This window comes from Quercus lobata, chromosome 11 (assembly GCF_001633185.2).
Source record: "Quercus lobata isolate SW786 chromosome 11, ValleyOak3.0 Primary Assembly, whole genome shotgun sequence".
Classification (NCBI taxonomy): domain Eukaryota; kingdom Viridiplantae; phylum Streptophyta; class Magnoliopsida; order Fagales; family Fagaceae; genus Quercus; species Quercus lobata.
The window spans coordinates 2813704-2832883 of record NC_044914.1 but is presented as its reverse complement, the minus strand read 5'-3'; the positions used below and the strand labels follow the sequence as shown (position 1 = coordinate 2832883).

Below are 19180 nucleotides of genomic sequence, written 5' to 3'. Positions count from 1 at the left end.
GTATCTAAGAATTAAGGGGTGTTTATTACTGTTATTTAAACAACAATTTTCAGTGTTTAAATAACATTACACACATATTTTCATATATTTTTTAACCTACACATTTCTCCACAAAACAACAACAAAATCACTTACCAACCGTGCCTATGGTAAAATATTTGCCGTCACCCCAGAAATCATCTCCTTCCAAATTACATTACATCATCCAGGCCCATGAGCTCCACACTGGACCATAGTCACAAAACTGAAATGCAAAGTGAGTTTACCATTTCACCCCTATCACTTTTCCTTTATATTGAAACCTTCCTCTTTCTTTCTGAACTCCCCTTAGCCTAGAAGAAAACCCACTCTCCTTCTTTCTCTTTCTCAAAGACAAAGTCTTTCAGGCTTATAATTTGTCATAAGCCAAAAAAAAATGGCCAAAGGAGGCAAGCTGACCAAGCTGAAGTCAGTTCTAAAGAAATGGAACTCATTCAGCAACAAACAAAGCCGTCACAACGTGAGCTCCATTGCTTGTGACGATGACTCCTCTTGTAGCAGAGACCTCCACCCCGTCTATGTCGGCAAGTCAAGGCGGCGCTACCTTGTCACCTCCGATGTCATTGACCACCCTCTCTTCAGAGAGCTAGTGGAGAGGTCCGGCGACTCTGATGACGACACAATCAATGTCTCATGTGAGGTCGTTTTGTTCGAGCACTTGCTTTGGATGCTTGACAATGCTGATCCACAGCCAGAGTCTTTGGATGAGCTCGTTGAGTTCTACGCCTGCTGAGCAAGGCTGCTATATTGGTTTCTTTATCTGCAATGCATGGTAACTCTTAGCTGGGCCTCGGTGACTTCAAATAACTAAGAGGGTGTGGGATTTAATTTTATATATTTATATGTTATATATATATATATATATATATATATGGGTGATGATGATGATGATTCTCTCTAAACTCGTCCACACGCTATAAATTTGTACATTCTTTAATTTGAAGCTTAATTAGCGATGTAGAGACAAATGAAAGATAGAGAAGAAAGGGCATGTTGAGCATTTGAGTGATTGAAACGGTGAGGATTAAGGGTTTTTTTTTTGGTTTTTGCTTAATGAAAAAGGGGGTCTTATCGACTCCACTCTACGTAACGGCAATGAGTAATATCACACCTTACTGGCGGTGAGGATTAAGTTAAGTAAACCATTTTCACCCCGGCTATTCTTTTGGCTCGACTGCCTTTCTTTGTTCATTTGTACTCATATCATAATGTTTAATTATTTCCTAAATTTCTGTATAATTAGACATATTTTCATTGATGAGAATTGCTGCTTGTTAGCCTTTTCCTTCATTCATTAAGTTTCCTTTTTTTCTTTTTTTTCTTTTTTTCTTTCTTTCTTTTTTATCCATGTAGTATGGTGCACATGTTTGTTGATTTTATATGAAGAATAATAACATGAGGAATTTCTTATCCTCACAATAGATACCTGATCTTCCTGCTGCAAGAACTGCTAGAAGAATGTTAGTAATGTGGAACCATATATATGTCCAAATGATGAAGACATTGATCATGATAGGATCATAGGAATTAGAGGTGTTCACCAAACCGCACAAATCGCATAAACTGCAAAAACCGCACCAAAACCACCCGTAAAATGGCATAACCACGCCACACCGCATCCTCTCTATATATTAATATATTTATTTTTTTAATATTAATTATATTATTAATAGTTTAATAACCCTAGTTCCCCCCCCCCCCCCCAAAAAGTTTAATGGCCCTAACAAGTGTTGATTAGGAAAGCCAACCCAAAATAAAGAAAAACTAGCTCAATAGTTAAAAACTTTGCTCAAACCAAATGGAAAAATTAGTTCTAGGCTAGGCAAGAAAAACCTAAAATTTTAAAAATCAATTGGTTTCAAACCGTTCAAATCGCATTTTATATACCTCGCCGCACATATGATCGCAAAAATGAGATATGGTACTGCGGTTATGGTTTTAGCTAAATTCTAAACCGCATCGCACCGCACATGTAACCACAAATTTGAGGTGTAGTGCAGTTATGGTTTTGGCTAAACTGCACCACAAAGTGCGATGCTAAAAATAGTTCAAAATCACACCGCACTGCACTGCAAACACCTCTAATAAGAATTGAATCATTGATGTCGAAATTTTGTCATTAAACCCCAGTTCGATAAGTACCTTTGTATATGTTTGTCCTCCACATTGCTAAGAGGCCTCTTTCACCAAGTGATCAAGTACATTTGTTATTGAGGAAAAGTCAATTAGTGTTCATGTCAGGAGCTTTATAGCTCAACTAACAATCTAACACTTCCTAGAATTTTCAACATAAATGTTAAAAGTTTTATATCTTAACTAACTATCTAGCATTTTTTAAAATTTCAAACGGAAAGATTCTCCCACTATTGTAATTATCAATTTATATCTTAAAAAAAAAAAGTTATTATCAAACCGTTTGATGGACTTCATTTTAGGAAAAAGATTAAATTTAACTTCCTTGAGATAAGGGATAAAAAGCAGGGCCAATGGTGTCATGTATGCATAACGTATGTGATCATGATGGTGAAGTAAATCCACCACTCACCCGCACCCTTAGAAAAATTGACTCCATCATAATGCTCATGTATTAAAAGGGAGATTGGAGAACAAATACGTATATAATCCAAAAAAAGGGCTTATACATGCATTTATTGTTTCCGCATATATTGTGTTATGGCGTAGGACCGCCTAAGTATTAATGAGATTTTTCTTTACTCAAACCTACGAGTCCTAAACTCACACAAGTGTGATGGATGACAATAAGACTTGCTCCCTCTAGGCCACCTCCTCATGTGTGGTGAAAAACATAATTTACTGGTGCAAAAATTGACAATGCAATATAAACCTTCTAGCTAGATGGAGAGATTTATGAGATGTTCTGGTACCCCATAGAAATTGATGGATCCACTGTGTCTAGCTTATAAGACAGTTGCCTCATTAAATCACTAGTTAAATCAGCCATACTGTCATTCAAGATAAGGTATGCCGTTTTCTACGAAATATCAGACAACAAATCCTAGAATATATTTGTTGTGTTATATATTGTAGTTTTTTTTAACCACCCCCCCCCCCCCCCCCTCCCAACACGTACACGCACACGCATACAAGGGTTGTAGTGTGTGTTTGGCAAAAAATTATATTATTTGACTATTCAACTTATTTTTGTTATTATTCATGGGCTCCACTGCACTTTTTAATACTATTCATGGATCTCACTGTACTATTTTAGCAAACTTTTACCTTATATTTATAGTACTTTAAGTAAAAGTTTTTAGTTTCAACAAAATAAGCGGATCTCAAACAGACCCATAGTATCACACTTTCTTTACCCCAGGTTTACCATTTGGGTTTGGAGTTTTTTTTTTTTTTTTTCTAAAAGAGTTTGGGAGTTTATATACATAAGTCAACAATCTAATTAATCAAAATAGTTTTCTTAAAAATAACTATTATTATTCAAAATAGTTAGTTAGGATGGGTTGGATTGCACTGAAAAGGAAACAGACGCGCATTTGCATTTTTTCTATGGGTCTCGTGTACTGTTTACGGGACCCGCAAGTACAAATTTCAGCAATTTTTTTTTAAACTGAGTCCCACAACATTATTTACACATTTAAAAATTATTTTATTACAGTGTTTTCAGTTTTCAGTAATAAACGGTATCCAAATAAACCCTTAGTCAAATATCTAAGGTATTTTGAAAAGGAATGATAGATTTACTTTCAAACTAGTTTTGAGAAAATTTTTTGCAACCAACTATATAACGATTTATAAAATTATGGACAAAGTTTGGCTGACTCCCACCCACTAAAAATTTTAACTTTACTACATATTTTGAAATCTAACCGATAGATTAAATATTTTTTATGTTATTAACGCCAATACCAAATTTCATGCTAATCAAATGTTATTTACTATTCAGTATGTCAAATTATTTTTAATGCATAATTTTAAACTACAAAATTTTAAAATTTAATCATTTGATTAATTACATAGTTGTTGATCTTTGATCTTCTAAAAATTTTGCAAATGTTGAAGATATAAAAATAAAAATGTAATTTAATGATAGAATTTGTTAAAATTCACAATCAATAAGAAAAATATTGAATAGAGTTGTAACCAATTTTTTTTTTTTTTCTAAATGTGTACTTTTAGTCACCTGAGATATTAATGAGTCACATGACTCTTTAAAATAATTTAATGAGGCATAATGTGCTTTAACACATGGATTGCCTTATAAACCGTCATATAATGGATGGTAGAAGATTCCTCCGGGTTAGTTCGGAAATAAATAATGTCCAAGAAAAAATTCTCTCACCATAAGCTATTATACTATGACAAATTACCATTTGTTTAAAAAACTTTTTAACCACTAAATTAACCTTATCTTACGTGTGAGTAAAGTTCCGCATATTGAGTGGAATCCAAATAGGATAGAGAATGGAGGCAGGAATAGAATCAAGATCAGAAAAGCATTTTTTAGAAACTCTTTTTTACCTATAAAGTCTGATATCATGAGACTATATTACTTCTTCTGAGAATTTAAACGGTTAAGAAAGTATGAATTTAATAATTATTCTAATAATAACTTGCTTGTCTTGGCTAGACTTGGTTGTAATTGGATTGGTGATTAGTGATTACCAACCTGCCATACAAGTATAAAACAAAACAAAAATGGTCACTTTTTTCAAGTAACAAAGAGTGGTTGAAGAAAAGGTCCATATTCTGAGACAGCAAGGAAGTCAACAACTTTTAAAGGAGGCACTCAGGCAACATATATACAATACAACCCCAGGTTGATTATGGTTTTTATATTGGCCTTATAATATATATATATATATATATATATATATATATATTAATATTTTTCACTTAGTGTGCAAATGATAAGGTAGTTGGAGATGCTTTTGAAATATACCTTTACACGGCCATTCTATTTGCTTTGCTGGTTTGGTTAGATAAAAGAGCTCTTTATTATTGCAAAGTGGAAGACATGAAATTTGTTCAAAACACGCTTTAGTACCTGTAACGCGTTTTCAAGCTGCCATTGCCACCCTACGAATAAAGCTGTGCTTGCTTTCACAACAGAAATGTTAGTCATGCTGCTAATCATCAAATTAAAGATTGGCATGAAATATAGTTTCTGTTTTCGAATTTGGCTGCCCACCTTTTATTTATTTTTTAATATTTATGACTTTATTAATTATAAATTTTTGGATGAATGACTCAATTTAATGATGTCTATCCCCAAAAAAATAATGAAATAATAATAAAAGGTGAGTGTTACCTATAGTTTCGATGTCATTGGCTAAAAGAGAGAGAGAGAGAGAGAGAGAGAGAGAGAGATATATATATATTTATTTATTGGTCATTCAATTTTAGTCTCGTTTATCTAATAGACGACGATAGAACTTCTTTTGATAATCAAACTGTAAAGAAAGTTGGAGAATGGACAAATGGAAAGAATACCAGTATGGTGTTGGCCAAAGGCCGTTCGATGATCAAAGTTAAAAAGGTGAAAAGATTCACTTAATTAATATGATCAATAAGAAAGAATAACATGGCTAGTGTGTTTAGATCAAAGTGGATACCTTTTTACCTTCGTTCCTCTTGGATTTTATAGTCTCCTCCTTTATTCTCTATAATGAATATTTGCATTTATTATATACGAAACTACGTACGGTAGTAAATGGAAAACTTTTTTTTTTTTTTAAGAATATTAAGGATGCGTTTAGGTAGTTTATTTTTTGCCAACTTATTTTATTATTTAACTTATTTTTGTTATTATTTATGATCCCTATTGTACTTTTTGGTACTATTCATAAATTTCATTGTACTATTTCAATTAACTTTTATCTTTATTTACAGTACTTTCAGTAAAAAAATTTTAATTTCAGTAAAATAAATGAATCTCAAACAGACTCTAAATATTTTTAATGCACACAAGGGAAAGAGGAAGGGAAAAGGCCTTAAAGAATAGTAAATGGAAGACTATTAATGCTTCCAACGGTCTTCTGTTCATTGGTCCGTATCTTTGGTTGATTGATCTCATAATTGTCATTTATTACTATGATATTGCATCAATATGAACTATATTAATAAATTCATATGCATTCATCAAATGTTATGGATGACTTAACATCCAATGGACGACTTTGGCCTTTTGGATGACCTTCATATATATATATATATATACACTTCCTTTTTATTTTTGTCTAATCAAAAGTGGAGACCTAATTTTTTTTATTTTTTTAATTAAAAAGTGAAGACCTATGATGTTATACCTAACGATTTTAGACTCTATGCCTTTTTCTTTTTGACCCGACAAGCTCAATATATCACAGCACGTAGCTTAGATATGGTGCCCTTTAAATTCACGGGAAAAAAAAGAAATAGTAAAGCTAAGGTGACTGTTGTGTTACTGTATTAGTGCATTGTAATATATATCATTATGGAGAAATTTACAACATGTCTCTTCCCAGGCCGTTTATCCATAATTGATCTTAAAATTTTAGAAATTAAGATTTGGTTTTTTTTTCTTCTTTAATTTAACCATATGATAATTCCATATTTCTGTCTTAATCAATATAGATATATGAGATTGATTAGAAGGTAAAAAATTGCTAGAAAAAAAATTAGTATACAGATTTACAGATTCAATGTCTTAGCCATCTTTTTTTTTTTTTTTTTTTTTTTTTTTTATATACGATTTGTGGATATTAATTTAGCAATATAATTTAGCTGTTGAGACAAAATCAAATAGTTCAAAACACCCACTTAATTTAGCTTGTACTAAATTTTGGAATAGATGTTCCTCCACCAATTAGTTTACTAAAGACTTTTCGGTGGATGGATCAAAATTAATATAATTATAGACCCAAAAAAATAAGCATAAGTTGACAATAGGATATAAATAAGTTTATTTACAGTTTGATTACTTATAAAATAGAAGTAATGATGACTGAAGAGACTATCTTAAGTTGCGTTTGGAATTAGAGTTTAAAGTCAGTTTATTTTACTATTTAGTTTATTTTTGGTAATATTCATGAGTCTTATTGTACTTTTTTGTACTATTTATGGTTCTATTATATTATTTCAACTAGTTTTTACCTTTATTTACAATACTTTAAGCAAAAAAATTTCAATTTCAACTAAATAAGTTGTTCTCAAATGAACTCTTACTGATTTGAATTGAAACGAAAAAGTGCAAAAAAAAAAAAAAAAAAAAAAAAAGTCTGCACTAAGTCAGGAAAATTAGAAACTTAGTAAAAGATGACGGAAAAAGCTTAGGTAGTTCCGTGAGGCTGTTCCGATACTACCATACTACCTAAGTATTGTCCAAGGATACATGACAACATGATGACTTCATTAGTTCATAAAAGATGACGGAAAAAACTTAAGTAGTTCCGTGAGACTGCTCCGATACTACCCAAGTATTGTCCAAGAATGCATGACAACATGATGACTTCATTAGTTCATTAGACAATGAATAAAAGCTTTGAAAAAAAGGTTGCTTTCATGGACATTGAAACTTGGTAGTTATAGCCGATCTGGAAAGAACTCGAGCTTTAGAAAAAAAAATGATAATAATAATTTGATGGACCCAAATTAAAATGAGGAAAAAATTGAACTTCCTCATACAGAAACAGAATGAACGGTGCACAACATACCACACGGAACATCAAGAGCGGGGTGAAAAGACGAAAATACCCTTAGCAGTCTCCTGCTTGTCAGGAATGAAGAAGACAAAGCTGGAGGCCGTCTTTTGCGGCTTTTGATGAAAAGATGCTCCCGCAATCATGTTTGCTGTGATATGCTTGTCCGTTCGGGGGCAATCATGTCATTTAACATAGTAAACAGTGAACTCAGTCAGTCAGAGGCCAAAAGACCAGCCCACGTGGGGAGGGGTCGAGAAATCGGATTTTGGCTCCTCAAAGGACCCCACCTTGGCACAGCCACGTTTGTCAAATTTATAAGTTTTTAATTATTTTATAATAATATAGGTAAGTTTGAATGTCGTTTATTTGTTAAAAATTAAAAATATTGTAGCAAAATATTTTTTAAAGACGTGAATAATACTGTGGGATCAAAAAATGCATGGATATGTGCATTTTGCTGAATTTGGTGGTCTCATAAACAATGCCATGAAACCAAAAAAATGTCAAACGCAGTTGAAAATTTCATTCAATACTATCCAAACTCATACTATATCAATTTATAATATGGATAAACTTGGAAGTGTACTCTTAACAAATATCATTTAAACATTTGTTAATAAATCATTTTAGGAAAGTTTTGATATTACTTTTTTATGGACAATATAAAAAACTATCAAACAAGTCAATTGCTTTTTTCTTTTTCCATAAAATTTTTTAAAAAAAATTGTTAATTAACAAATGCCTTTAGGGCATCTGTTAATATTTTCCAGTTTGAAAAATGCTAAGATCATAACTTATTGCACAACTTTTTCCATTATTTGCTATGTTGCAATTTGTGAGTGGTTAAGAAAAAATGGTGAGTCCACACCACTATCACTCACAACTTGCCACATGGCTAGTTGTGGTAAAAATTGTGCAATAAAATGTGGTTTTAGCATTGCTTGATAAATTTAGCTACATCACTACATTAGGTTTTTCAATGTTTAAGATTTAATTGTTCTAAGAAAAGATAACACTTTTTTTTTTTTTTTTTTTTTTGCTTAGACCTACATTAAAAGAAATTTAAGAGATACAAAGTTTAGTGTAAACAATACCCACACTATCAGATAAAATATGATACAAAGTAAAGGGATGAGAATGACAATGCAATACAAATTTGCCCAAAAGGTCAGCGCAAGATTCTCTTCACAATGAATGTGACTAATATGAGCTTCTTCAAAATGCTGGAGGATGGACTTGCAATCAATAATTAAAATACTACATAGATGAGAAACGTCAATTAAAGAACTATGTGATGTAAAAATATTGACAACAACTTGTGCATCTATTCTAATGGGAAAGCTTGCATATATTGAGTGTTTTTGCAAGAGCAAAGTCGTCTCTAAACCTCATAATTAAACTGCCATAGAATTTTCAATGCTTCTAGTGAAACTAGACATGGCAAAACAAGCGGGTCAAGTCTGGTTCGGGTTGGGTCAATCAGGTTGCAGGTTCAAAACGGGTTCAGGTCAATCGGGTTTCGGGTCGGGTCGGGTTGACCCATATTTTTCACATGAATTATATATATATATATATATATAAAGAAAATAATAATACAAATCCTAACATTACTATCTAAAACAAAATAACACAAAGATAAGTAAAACAAATACACAAATTTTATTTCTACACAATATCAAGATTCCAAAATATAAAACAAAATTACAAATGACTTATTGGATAACTCATTTGATAAATAATAAAAACATATAAGAAATTTACAATCTTGAAAATTAATTTTATAATCTATTATCAATTGTGATTGGCACTCTATTTCAATTTGAGATATACATTAAAGTTTGATTGTTTACTTATTTATATATGGTCTCTTTTATGAATATCATATCACTATTAAGCAACACACACTCTAAGAAATATTATAATTTATTTTGGAAAGTCGTTTATTTTGGACATAAATTGTTAAAAAATAGGTCTAAGCATTTATTATTTATACTAATTTGATACTTTGACTTCACTATTTTCACACTTGTGAATATTTCTCACACATGTCTTCAATTTTAAATCTATATTTTTAACTCTATTGTAACCAAATTATCTTGATATATGCTTTTCTATTTAATATCCAAAAATCTTTACTCATTACAGAATGCTCAACCATTCATCTTTCAATTAATTTGCATGCAGTTATGTAAATGTATCAATTGTTTCCTTAAAGTTCACAACAAACAATTAAACCAATATTGTCTTAATTTTACTTTTTTTTTTACCCAAAAAAAAAAGTTTTAAAAAAATGCTTCGAGTCGGGTCACAAGTCGGGTCGGGTTGACCCACAAAAAACACAGGTTGGGTCACGAGTCAACTCATTTTTGCTTTGGGTCAAAAAAATGGGGTTCGGGTCAAGTATTTTTCAAATTGGGTTAGGTCAGAAAATTCTAACCCATTTTGCCATGTCTAAGTGAAACTTCCTATTCAAGAGTCAGCAAAGTCCCTAATGAGAGCACCAGCACTTGCTCCACCCAAATTCTCAATGGTAGAGCCGTTAGTGTTGAGCTTTTAGAAACCTGAAGGAGGGGTCTACAAGGGACAACGTGCTAGACAATGTAAAATATTGTACAAGGGACTACATATATTTAGGTAGAGTATGTGTGCTATAGAAGTTATAAGAGCACTAGTATTGGTGGTGCTAAAAAGTTATATAACTATTTTTAGCACCACCAAATACCAGAATGTGGCTACATTGGTGGAGCTAAAGCCATATTTTTTGGCTCTATAGCTACAGTGCAGAGCTACTTTTGGCTGTGCACTGTAGCTCATATGTAAAAAAATAAATAAATAAATGTTGTGTTCACACTGCTTTTTAATAAAAGAAAATATTTTTTCTCTTTACTTTCTTTTTCTCCATTTCTCCTCTTTGCTTTGTTTCTCCTCTCTCTGCCTTGTTTGTACTCTGCATTTCTCCTCTCTCTGCATTGTCCTCTTCTTTGTTTCTCATCTCTGCTTCGCCAACCATCTCGGTGACCCATCTTGCCGACCCACAAACCCATCTCCCCAAACCAATCTTGCCTAGACCCCATCTCCCCAGACCTATCTCGTCGAGACCCCATCTCCCCAAGCCCCATCACCGATCTATTACCCAAGCCCCATCGCTGCTGAGTTTGTGTTTGTGTTTGTGTTTGTGCTGGGTTTCCGCCAAGTTTGTGCTGGGTTTGTGTTTGTGTGCTGAGTTTGTGCTGGGTTTGAGCTGATTTGAGGTTGTTGGGTTTATGCTGAGTTTCACATTGGTGGTGGAGGTGATGCCTGAAGATAGTGATGAAGACAATGAAGAATAGGGAAAAAATAATAAATAAATGAATTGTTTAGTGTAGTAGATATATTATTTTATCGTGTTGAAAGCTAAAATAAAACGACTGATGTTGGATGTTTTGTAAAGTGAGAAGGTAAAATAGATAAAGTAGCTTTTTTGTGGTGTTAAATAGCTAAAAAAATAGCTCCACCAATGTGGATGCTCTAAGAGTGAGTGTAATACATGTTGTTTAATTGAAATATTTTATTCTCAGGATTTTTTAATGCTTTATTTATTTTGAATTAAAATATTTTCAGACGTGAAGTATTTTACATGTAAAAAGATTTACAAGTAAAACATTTTTAGTAAAATATTTTCAGATGTTCAGTATGGCAAGTAAATTTTTTTAAGCAAATCACCAAAATTGATGGCTCAAAACTGAAGCCTCTAGTGTCGGAGATTTGGTGATCAGACTGCTAGAATCGGTAGTCAGAGTGGTGGCCCCAACAACCAAAAATGGCCGACAGTCACTATTGGAGTGGTATCTCCGATGACTAGACCATCAACACCAGTTGACAAAATGACGTCTTCTATTTTCGAACCTTTGGCATTGGTCACCAAAGTGGAGTCTTCGAACACCAGTTGCCAGTGTGGTGTCTCTTTCCATCAAACCGCTAGTGAGGTGTCTCCTACTATCGAACTGCCGGTATAAATCATCGAAGTGAAGTCTTAGAACACAAGAATGTTGGAACTGGTCGCAAAGTGTAGTCATTGACCATTGAACCGTCATCACCAGTCACCAAAGCGGAGTCTTCAGCCACCAGACCAACGACACCAGTCACTGGAGCGGTGTCTTCAGGCACCGAATTTGTGACCTAGCAACCACATGGGGGAGGGAAACCCATTATGTATTTTTGGAAAATATTTTACCAAATTTTTAAAGGTAAAACATTTTACAAGTTTGACTATATTTTTCCAACAAACAAATACTTGAAAATGAAAAAAACATTTTCCGAAAAATATTTCACTTTAAAACAAACCGAGCTAAGTTACAACAACATTCATTTGAGATTTCAATTGTAACTTATAAACTTAATGTATCAAAATATCCACATTTTATTTTATATATATATATATATATATATGAACAATATCTAAGCTATGTAAGGGATTAACAATTTTAGGGAAACAAAAATCTTATCATCTAATTGATAAGTCGGTTCTTCTTGTGTTCGTTCTTCTAGTTTCTATACGAAATAAATTTTTTTTTTTTTTAAATAGATGAAAGGTATTAAACATAATATTGTGATAGTGTGAAGGATGAGCTTTTTGTGGAATTTATTACAATTATAATATTGAAAAAAGATATTGTTAACCATAAAGGTAATACTTGAAAAAAAAATTATATCAAAGATTTTCATTGAGCATAACTTCGAAGGAAAATGTTAAATTTATCTTATTTTTTTTAATATAATAATTATTATTTTATGTATAATAAATTAGACAATTTTTGTATGCTCATTAGAATTTTTAAAAATATGAAGTTCTCTCAAATATGATCTTTTAAAAATATATAAAATGTTAGTTTTATATAATACATTTATGATTTATAACTTATTTAGTATTAAAAAACAGATTTATAAATATATAGCTTGTCTTGATTGTTTAATACTAAAGTTCGGCCACCCAAACAAATTTTTTCGACTTGGCTCTTGCTTTTAAGTGCACTTTACTTTGAATAGGATTCTCTTTATTTTATTTCAAAATAAAGAGCGTGCATTCTATGATTAAGATTTTATTTATTGGATCTAATAATATATAGAATATCACATTATTTTAAATTTTAATTAACAAGATACTCGCCAATAATTTTGTAGTTCAACTCGTACATTTTCGGGGACCAAAAACATTAAGGGTGTGTTTGATTGAGGAGAAAAGTAGAGTAGTTTGTGGGGAGAAGAGAAAACATGAAAAAAAATAGTAGATGAGTGTGCTTGATCGGAGGAAGTGATTTGGGAGGGAGAATTGGAGAGAAAATGGTAGTGATTTTGTGAAGAGAGAGAATTTTATCTCCAAATTGGAGATAGAATGAGCCTAAGAAGGGAAATTCTCTCCCCCCCCCATCATGTTTTTTTTTTTCCTTGTAAACCATAATTTTTTTTTTTTTTACATAATAACATAATGAGAATAAATTTATACAAATACAATTTTTTAGAGAGTTTTAACCTATGGTATTCGTTCCTGATGGTAGCTTTTTATCATCAAACCAAGATACCAATTGGTTTTTGGTGTAGGCGAGGATTGAACTTCAAATTTCTTATTCAACTATAAAAAACTTTACTAGTTGAGCTAACTGAAATCCACACAAATACCATTTTGTATCCTCTCATTTTTATTTTCAATCAAACAAAAAAACTTTCCACTCTCTCAATTTTCCACCTCTAACCAAATACATATAAGTGAAAATTTAAATATTTTCTATTTCCTTATCTTTTTTTTTCTTTTTTCTTTTTCCATCCTCTTCATTTTCTATTCCCTTAGTTTTTCATCCTCCAAATCAAACCGGATCTTTAGTGGATAAAGAGTGATAAACTTTAGATATGGACAATGTATTTTAGCAACAAGTATAGAAACAACAAAATCAAAAAGAAAAGAAAGATATTGAATGCAAATTAATGATATACCTATCAACGTACGACGCATAAAAGATGAACAAATGACAATGACCCATGTTTTGTGTCGGAGCCAAAAGACAAAGACTAGTGCTTCGGCTTCCTCATCAAAAGAAACAAAAACAGATACAGATGAATGGAAGGCAAAATAGTATAGACGGACCACAACATATTTAGTAGATTACGGGTTGGCATTCCGTGTGGGGGTGGGCCTAGCTACAAAATGCCCACAACACCACAAAACACCGTCAGTTGTAGGGAAACACGGTCTGCGCGTACTCCCCACGCCACTCTCATCCTATGTATTAACACACAAACAAGTTATTTCGCGACTACACTCTTACCGTACTTTTTTTTACAACTACTCTATGCGGTAGATTGTCATTGCGTGACTGGATTACTTATATATAGATCCGTTATTTTTTCTTTACAACTCATAGTCTTTCACATCCGAGGTTTTTTGCTGATTTTGCAAGCTCCTAATTCCTAAGAAAATCTTTCATGAAATGAAGCTGATGATGATCAAAATGTATGATATAATTATATATGATCATCCCAAAATACAAATGTCAGGCTAATCTCTTATCGTAGAATAGTAGTTAAAAGTTTATGATAATTCTGTTAGTGAAATTTTGAATGGGTTAGTATTAATTTTACACCGATTGTTGGTTTACACTATTTGATGTACACTAAAAACATAATGTTTGTATTTTGTAAAGCCACGCATCCATGTTTTTCTTAAAATATTTACACAATTTACATTGAGTGTGTAAGTAGTGTGTAATAATCATTGTTTTTAATTTATATAAAAAAATTGATTATATGTTTCTTATGAATGGAGGGTATATATAAAAGTGGTGAAGTAAATAAGGGTCTGTTTGAATATCGTTTATTTTGTTGAAAACTGAAAATTTATTACTGAAAACACTATAGCAAAATAATTTTTAAGTTATGAATAGTACCGTGAAACTCAGTATTTACCTAAAAATTTACATTTAACATGTTTAATTGGGTCGTGAACAGTGCCGTGAGACCAATCAAAGATACAAAATGCAACTTCATTCATAGGCAAAAGCACGCTAACTATTTAATTTCGAACAATAGTATTAGTGATTGGCTTTTGAGCTAGCTTTTTTTCATGGTTTATTTTTTTTAACCTACCTTATTCAGCTGACCATGCGCGCGTCTAACTAACCATGCATTTTACCTACAAAAAACAAAAACAAAAAATTATTTTAATTCCTACCAAATGTGAGTAGCCGCTAGACTACAAAAGTTGGTAACCAGAAGACATAGCATGTGACTTCTCAAGTCTCAAATCTAAACCCCCACGTTCTCACCATCATAGAAAGTGGGTTCTATAGCACACAGAGAAAAGAAGGGTCAAAGAAAAAAAAGGCAGTAGCCCGTGACAAGCATGTGCAAATCAGCAATATATATGGACCGTTCAATGAAGGGGAATAGGGATAATAATCCTTTTAATTGGAATGCCGATAATGACGCTGCGGCTGCCACTGCCATTGTCCTCGTTGGTCATTCAATATGTTCTTCTGGATATCCCTAGTTTTACCTTGTCTTTCTAAAATTTTTTAGATACACTCAGGGTATGAAGAAATTGTACTTCTTTCTTTCACATTCATGGTGGATCTTGTCATAAATTTAATGAATAGACTCTACCGTGAATGTAAGAGGAGGAAGCATCGTTCTCCGTACTCTAAGAGTATCTAAAAATTACTTCCGCCCTTTTAAGTTATCAGAAGAATTTTAGAAGATTGTAAACTCAATTTACACGATAACATTGGCTTGTTTGTAAAAAGATCTTTTACTACGTTTCACTTTAAATACATTATTAGACTAGATTGATCATGAAATAAAATTTTAACAGTAAAATAAACTATTCTCGTTACAAATGAAAGACCATTCTTCTCACTTCTCAGGATGTTGTTTGCTTGACTTTACAAATTACAATCAATTCTCTCCATGGTATCACTCATCAGTCATGCATCAGCAATGTGGATAAGAATATATATGTTGTCCACATTTGTTAGGGAAGGGGACACACCGAATTTATGTCAAAAGAGTATAGCGGCAATCAATATTATATGGCACATGTTGATTTTTGCCATTCTTGGATAGGTATATTATGAGTTATGACTCACCATCAACTCTAAAGTGAGTCCTAAGTGAAAGCTAGGCTAGCTAGCTAAAGGAATGCCTACAAAAACTAAAGGATAAGAAGAGCTATCATATTCATATGCCAACAATTAAAGCCTCTCGCAGCTGCAACTTGCTTTATCTTTCTGCAACGTGACTGACCCCCCTCTAGCTATATGACAATAGCTTGCTTGCCGAGCTTATGAATTAAAAGACTGTTCTCTTGGAACTAGTTGTCCAGAGATATACTTTCATGGGTTTGATCTGACAGATATTGTCTTTACTTTAGTGTTCAATTTTGAGGTTTTGAGCTTGATATCAACTAGGTATACATTACGCTTTGAATGGTTCAGGTTCAAGATGGTCATATGGTCTTTTAAAAAGCAAAATTGCATTAGAAAGCTTATAAAAAAAAAACTTCACTGAACAATTAAAATTATTTGCAAGGAATGTGTTAGTTAAGAATGTACGTAGTGTCTAAAATCTCAGGGTTGATTTAGTAGTTCATAAGTATCATGTGATTCATAATATAGATTTATGTAGTGTTTGAAAAACTCTTGTATGAATTGTGTTTATAGAGAGCACAAGTAGTATTTGGAACAAACAAATATACAATGTAATTCATGGGAGCCCTTATTGCCTAGTGTCTAATATATATGATAGGTTAAATTACTAATTTGGTCCTCTAACTATAGAACAAAATTTGATTTGATTCTTCAATTATTAATTGTGTCAATTTAGTCTCTTATTTATAATCAAGTCAATATCATCCTCCTCAAAAAAAAAAAAGAAAAAAAAGAGAAGTCAATATCATCCTTGGATTTCTTCCTCCATTTAAATTTTAACAAAATTATTAATTGAAAATGACTTGATTTGGAAATTTTTACATTTTCTACAATAAAATTTTAATATATGCCATATTTTCCACATACATTACTTTTGTTAAAATTTAAATAAATAGGGTATTTAAGGCTGAAATTGACTTGTTTTGAAATTTGAGTGACTAAATTAACACAATTAATATTTAAGAGACCAAATTGAACTTTACCTCATAGTTGAAAAACCAAAATAGTAATTTAGCCATTAGAATTTGTGTAAATCACTGTTATGCCCATTTGTTGTGTAAATCACTGTTACGCCCAAATTAATATTACAAATTAGTATTATAATACCCAAAAACAAAACCAAAGGTTTCTAGACTTATTAAGAAAAAAGAAACAAAAACAAACCCGAAGGAAAAAAAATACAAAATAGAAAAGGAAAAAATAAAAGAAATTACTTATTAAATCTAGAATACACAAAAATTTTGTTGATCAAATGAATATCCAATTTGGGACTTAACACACTCTTGTAAATGAAAGTTTTTGTTTATATAATTATTTGAAATTATAAGAAATATTATTATTCGATCCAAATAAAAGAAAATGTTTCTGGCTATTATGGTCACACCTCACGACTCATAATTAAACATGACTAAACATGGTAAAGTAAGTTAATTTTCTAAAAAAGAGTCATTTTGCACCCAAAAAAAAAAAAAAACCAACAAAGCGCAAATATACAAATACAATTACCAAACTTTTATGACAATAGACCCAAACAGCCAAAATCTTCCACATGCTGGGCCGAAGGGCCTATACAACGGCCTAATAAATAAGAAGTGGTACGGGCCTAACACACACTACTCTCTCTCTCTCTCTCTCTCTCTCTCAACCTTACGTGGAGATCATTAGCATATTTTATATTATTGTTTGTATGAAGAATTTATTATGAATATACTAGTAGAAAGAGCATTTTCTAGGATTGAACAACATGGTTGGTTACTAAGGTCCAAGCTCATGCTCAAGCTGGAGAGCCTAGGCTTTCATGCTCCGCATCACAGGCTTTAGAGTTTACAAATTAATTTTGGGCTTGACATGGTAGTGTCTTAGGCAAGGAAATCAAAATGTGTTGCAGAGTGTCATTTTTCTAGGATTCGTTTGGTTGGAAGATTGGGAAGTGAGAGGATAGAAAATGAGGAGGAGATAGAAAAGTGGGAAGAAAGAAGAGATTTAGTTTTCTCTCATATGTATTTGGTTGGAATGATGAAAAAGTGGAGAGATGAAAAACTTATTTGTTTGGTTGAGAAGAAAAATGAAAGGATAGAAAATGAAACAAAAAAGTAACACATTTTTTTATTAAAAAAAATTGTGTAGGAACACTTCAAAATTTTTTATTTTTTTAATAAATAGCACAAACCAAAAAAAAAGAGCCCATAAAAATTTTTTTTTTAAAAAAAGAAAAAAAGAAAAAGAAAAGAAGAGGCAACGTACAAGACGAAGCCCATGTGCAAGTGCACAGGACACTTTCATTAATCACCCTCCAAATTTTTTTTTTTCCTTCATCCTTTCTAAAATCCACTCTACCATAACCTAAAGGAATGCCCTCATAGACTCATAATGTATATACCACTATGAGTATATGAGGGCATTCCATTAAGAAAATTAAGAAACACCATAAAGAAACACTAAAAAGATAAAATTAAGAAACACTATGAGTCTGTGAGGGCATTCCTTCAAATTCAGCCCAAAAAAAAAAAAATGAGGGCATTCCTTCAAGTGTCACAATGACAAAAATTAAGAATCATTATAAAGAAAAATCAATTGTAAGCAATTTATTCTTCTCAAAAAAAAAAAAAAAAATTGTAAGCAATTTATTGACCTACACGCATATTCGAATGTGTATGTTTTTCTTGGTACTAAGTAAGCAAATATCATTCAAGGAAAAAAATAATTAAAAAATAAAACATTGGTATCTTTTGATTCCCATTACTACACGACATGCACCTTAATTTTTTTTTACAATATTTTTATCGGATACACATGATTGTCTTCAACAAAAGCCACTGCAGCTACTAATTAAACAAATAATTTTTTAAAGACAGCATAATGGCTGTGATCTTGGAATCGTGTGCATATTGAGAGAGAGAGAGAGAGAGACATTGCTCTTAATGGTCATTCAAGGCTTCAGTTTTAAACCATAACATTTTCACTTAAAGGTGGCTAATCACATGGCACATGAACATGACAAACAAAATACAAAATACAAAAGACGATGATCTCTTGGCTAGGAAGCGATGAAGAGTTTGTTTTAAAAACTACAAAACAGTTTCACACGCATTATTGGAACATGTTTACAAGTAATCTACCTCATTAGTCATGAATGCTGGATGATTTATTTGAGTCCAAGAAGCTAATAAGAGGTGAAAATAAGCTAATTGATTAGGCAAGCTAAATGGTCTTGCTGAGAACAAACCAACCCCTAGGGGTGTGCAGAAAACTCGCCAAACTCGACCTGACTCAACCCAACCCACCGGATTAGGTCGGTTTTTAGGCTTTTGT

The 19180-nt window shown here is 32.0% G+C and overlaps 1 protein-coding gene across 1 annotated transcript; it reads left to right on the top strand.

The window, feature by feature from the left end:
• Positions 1-326: 326 nt before the first annotated feature.
• Positions 327-1316, top strand: LOC115969049 (auxin-responsive protein SAUR76). Its single transcript, XM_031088608.1, has one exon. The coding sequence runs from the start codon at positions 416-418 to the stop codon at positions 770-772; it is 357 nt and encodes a 118-aa protein (XP_030944468.1). The 5' UTR covers positions 327-415; the 3' UTR covers positions 773-1316.
• Positions 1317-19180: the final 17864 nt, after the last annotated feature.

What these genes read in the sequence shown, in the direction of transcription:
- LOC115969049 (XM_031088608.1), top strand. Translation starts at nt 416, where the DNA reads ATGGCCAAAGGAGGCAAGCTGACCAAGCTGAAGTCAGTTCTAAAGAAA.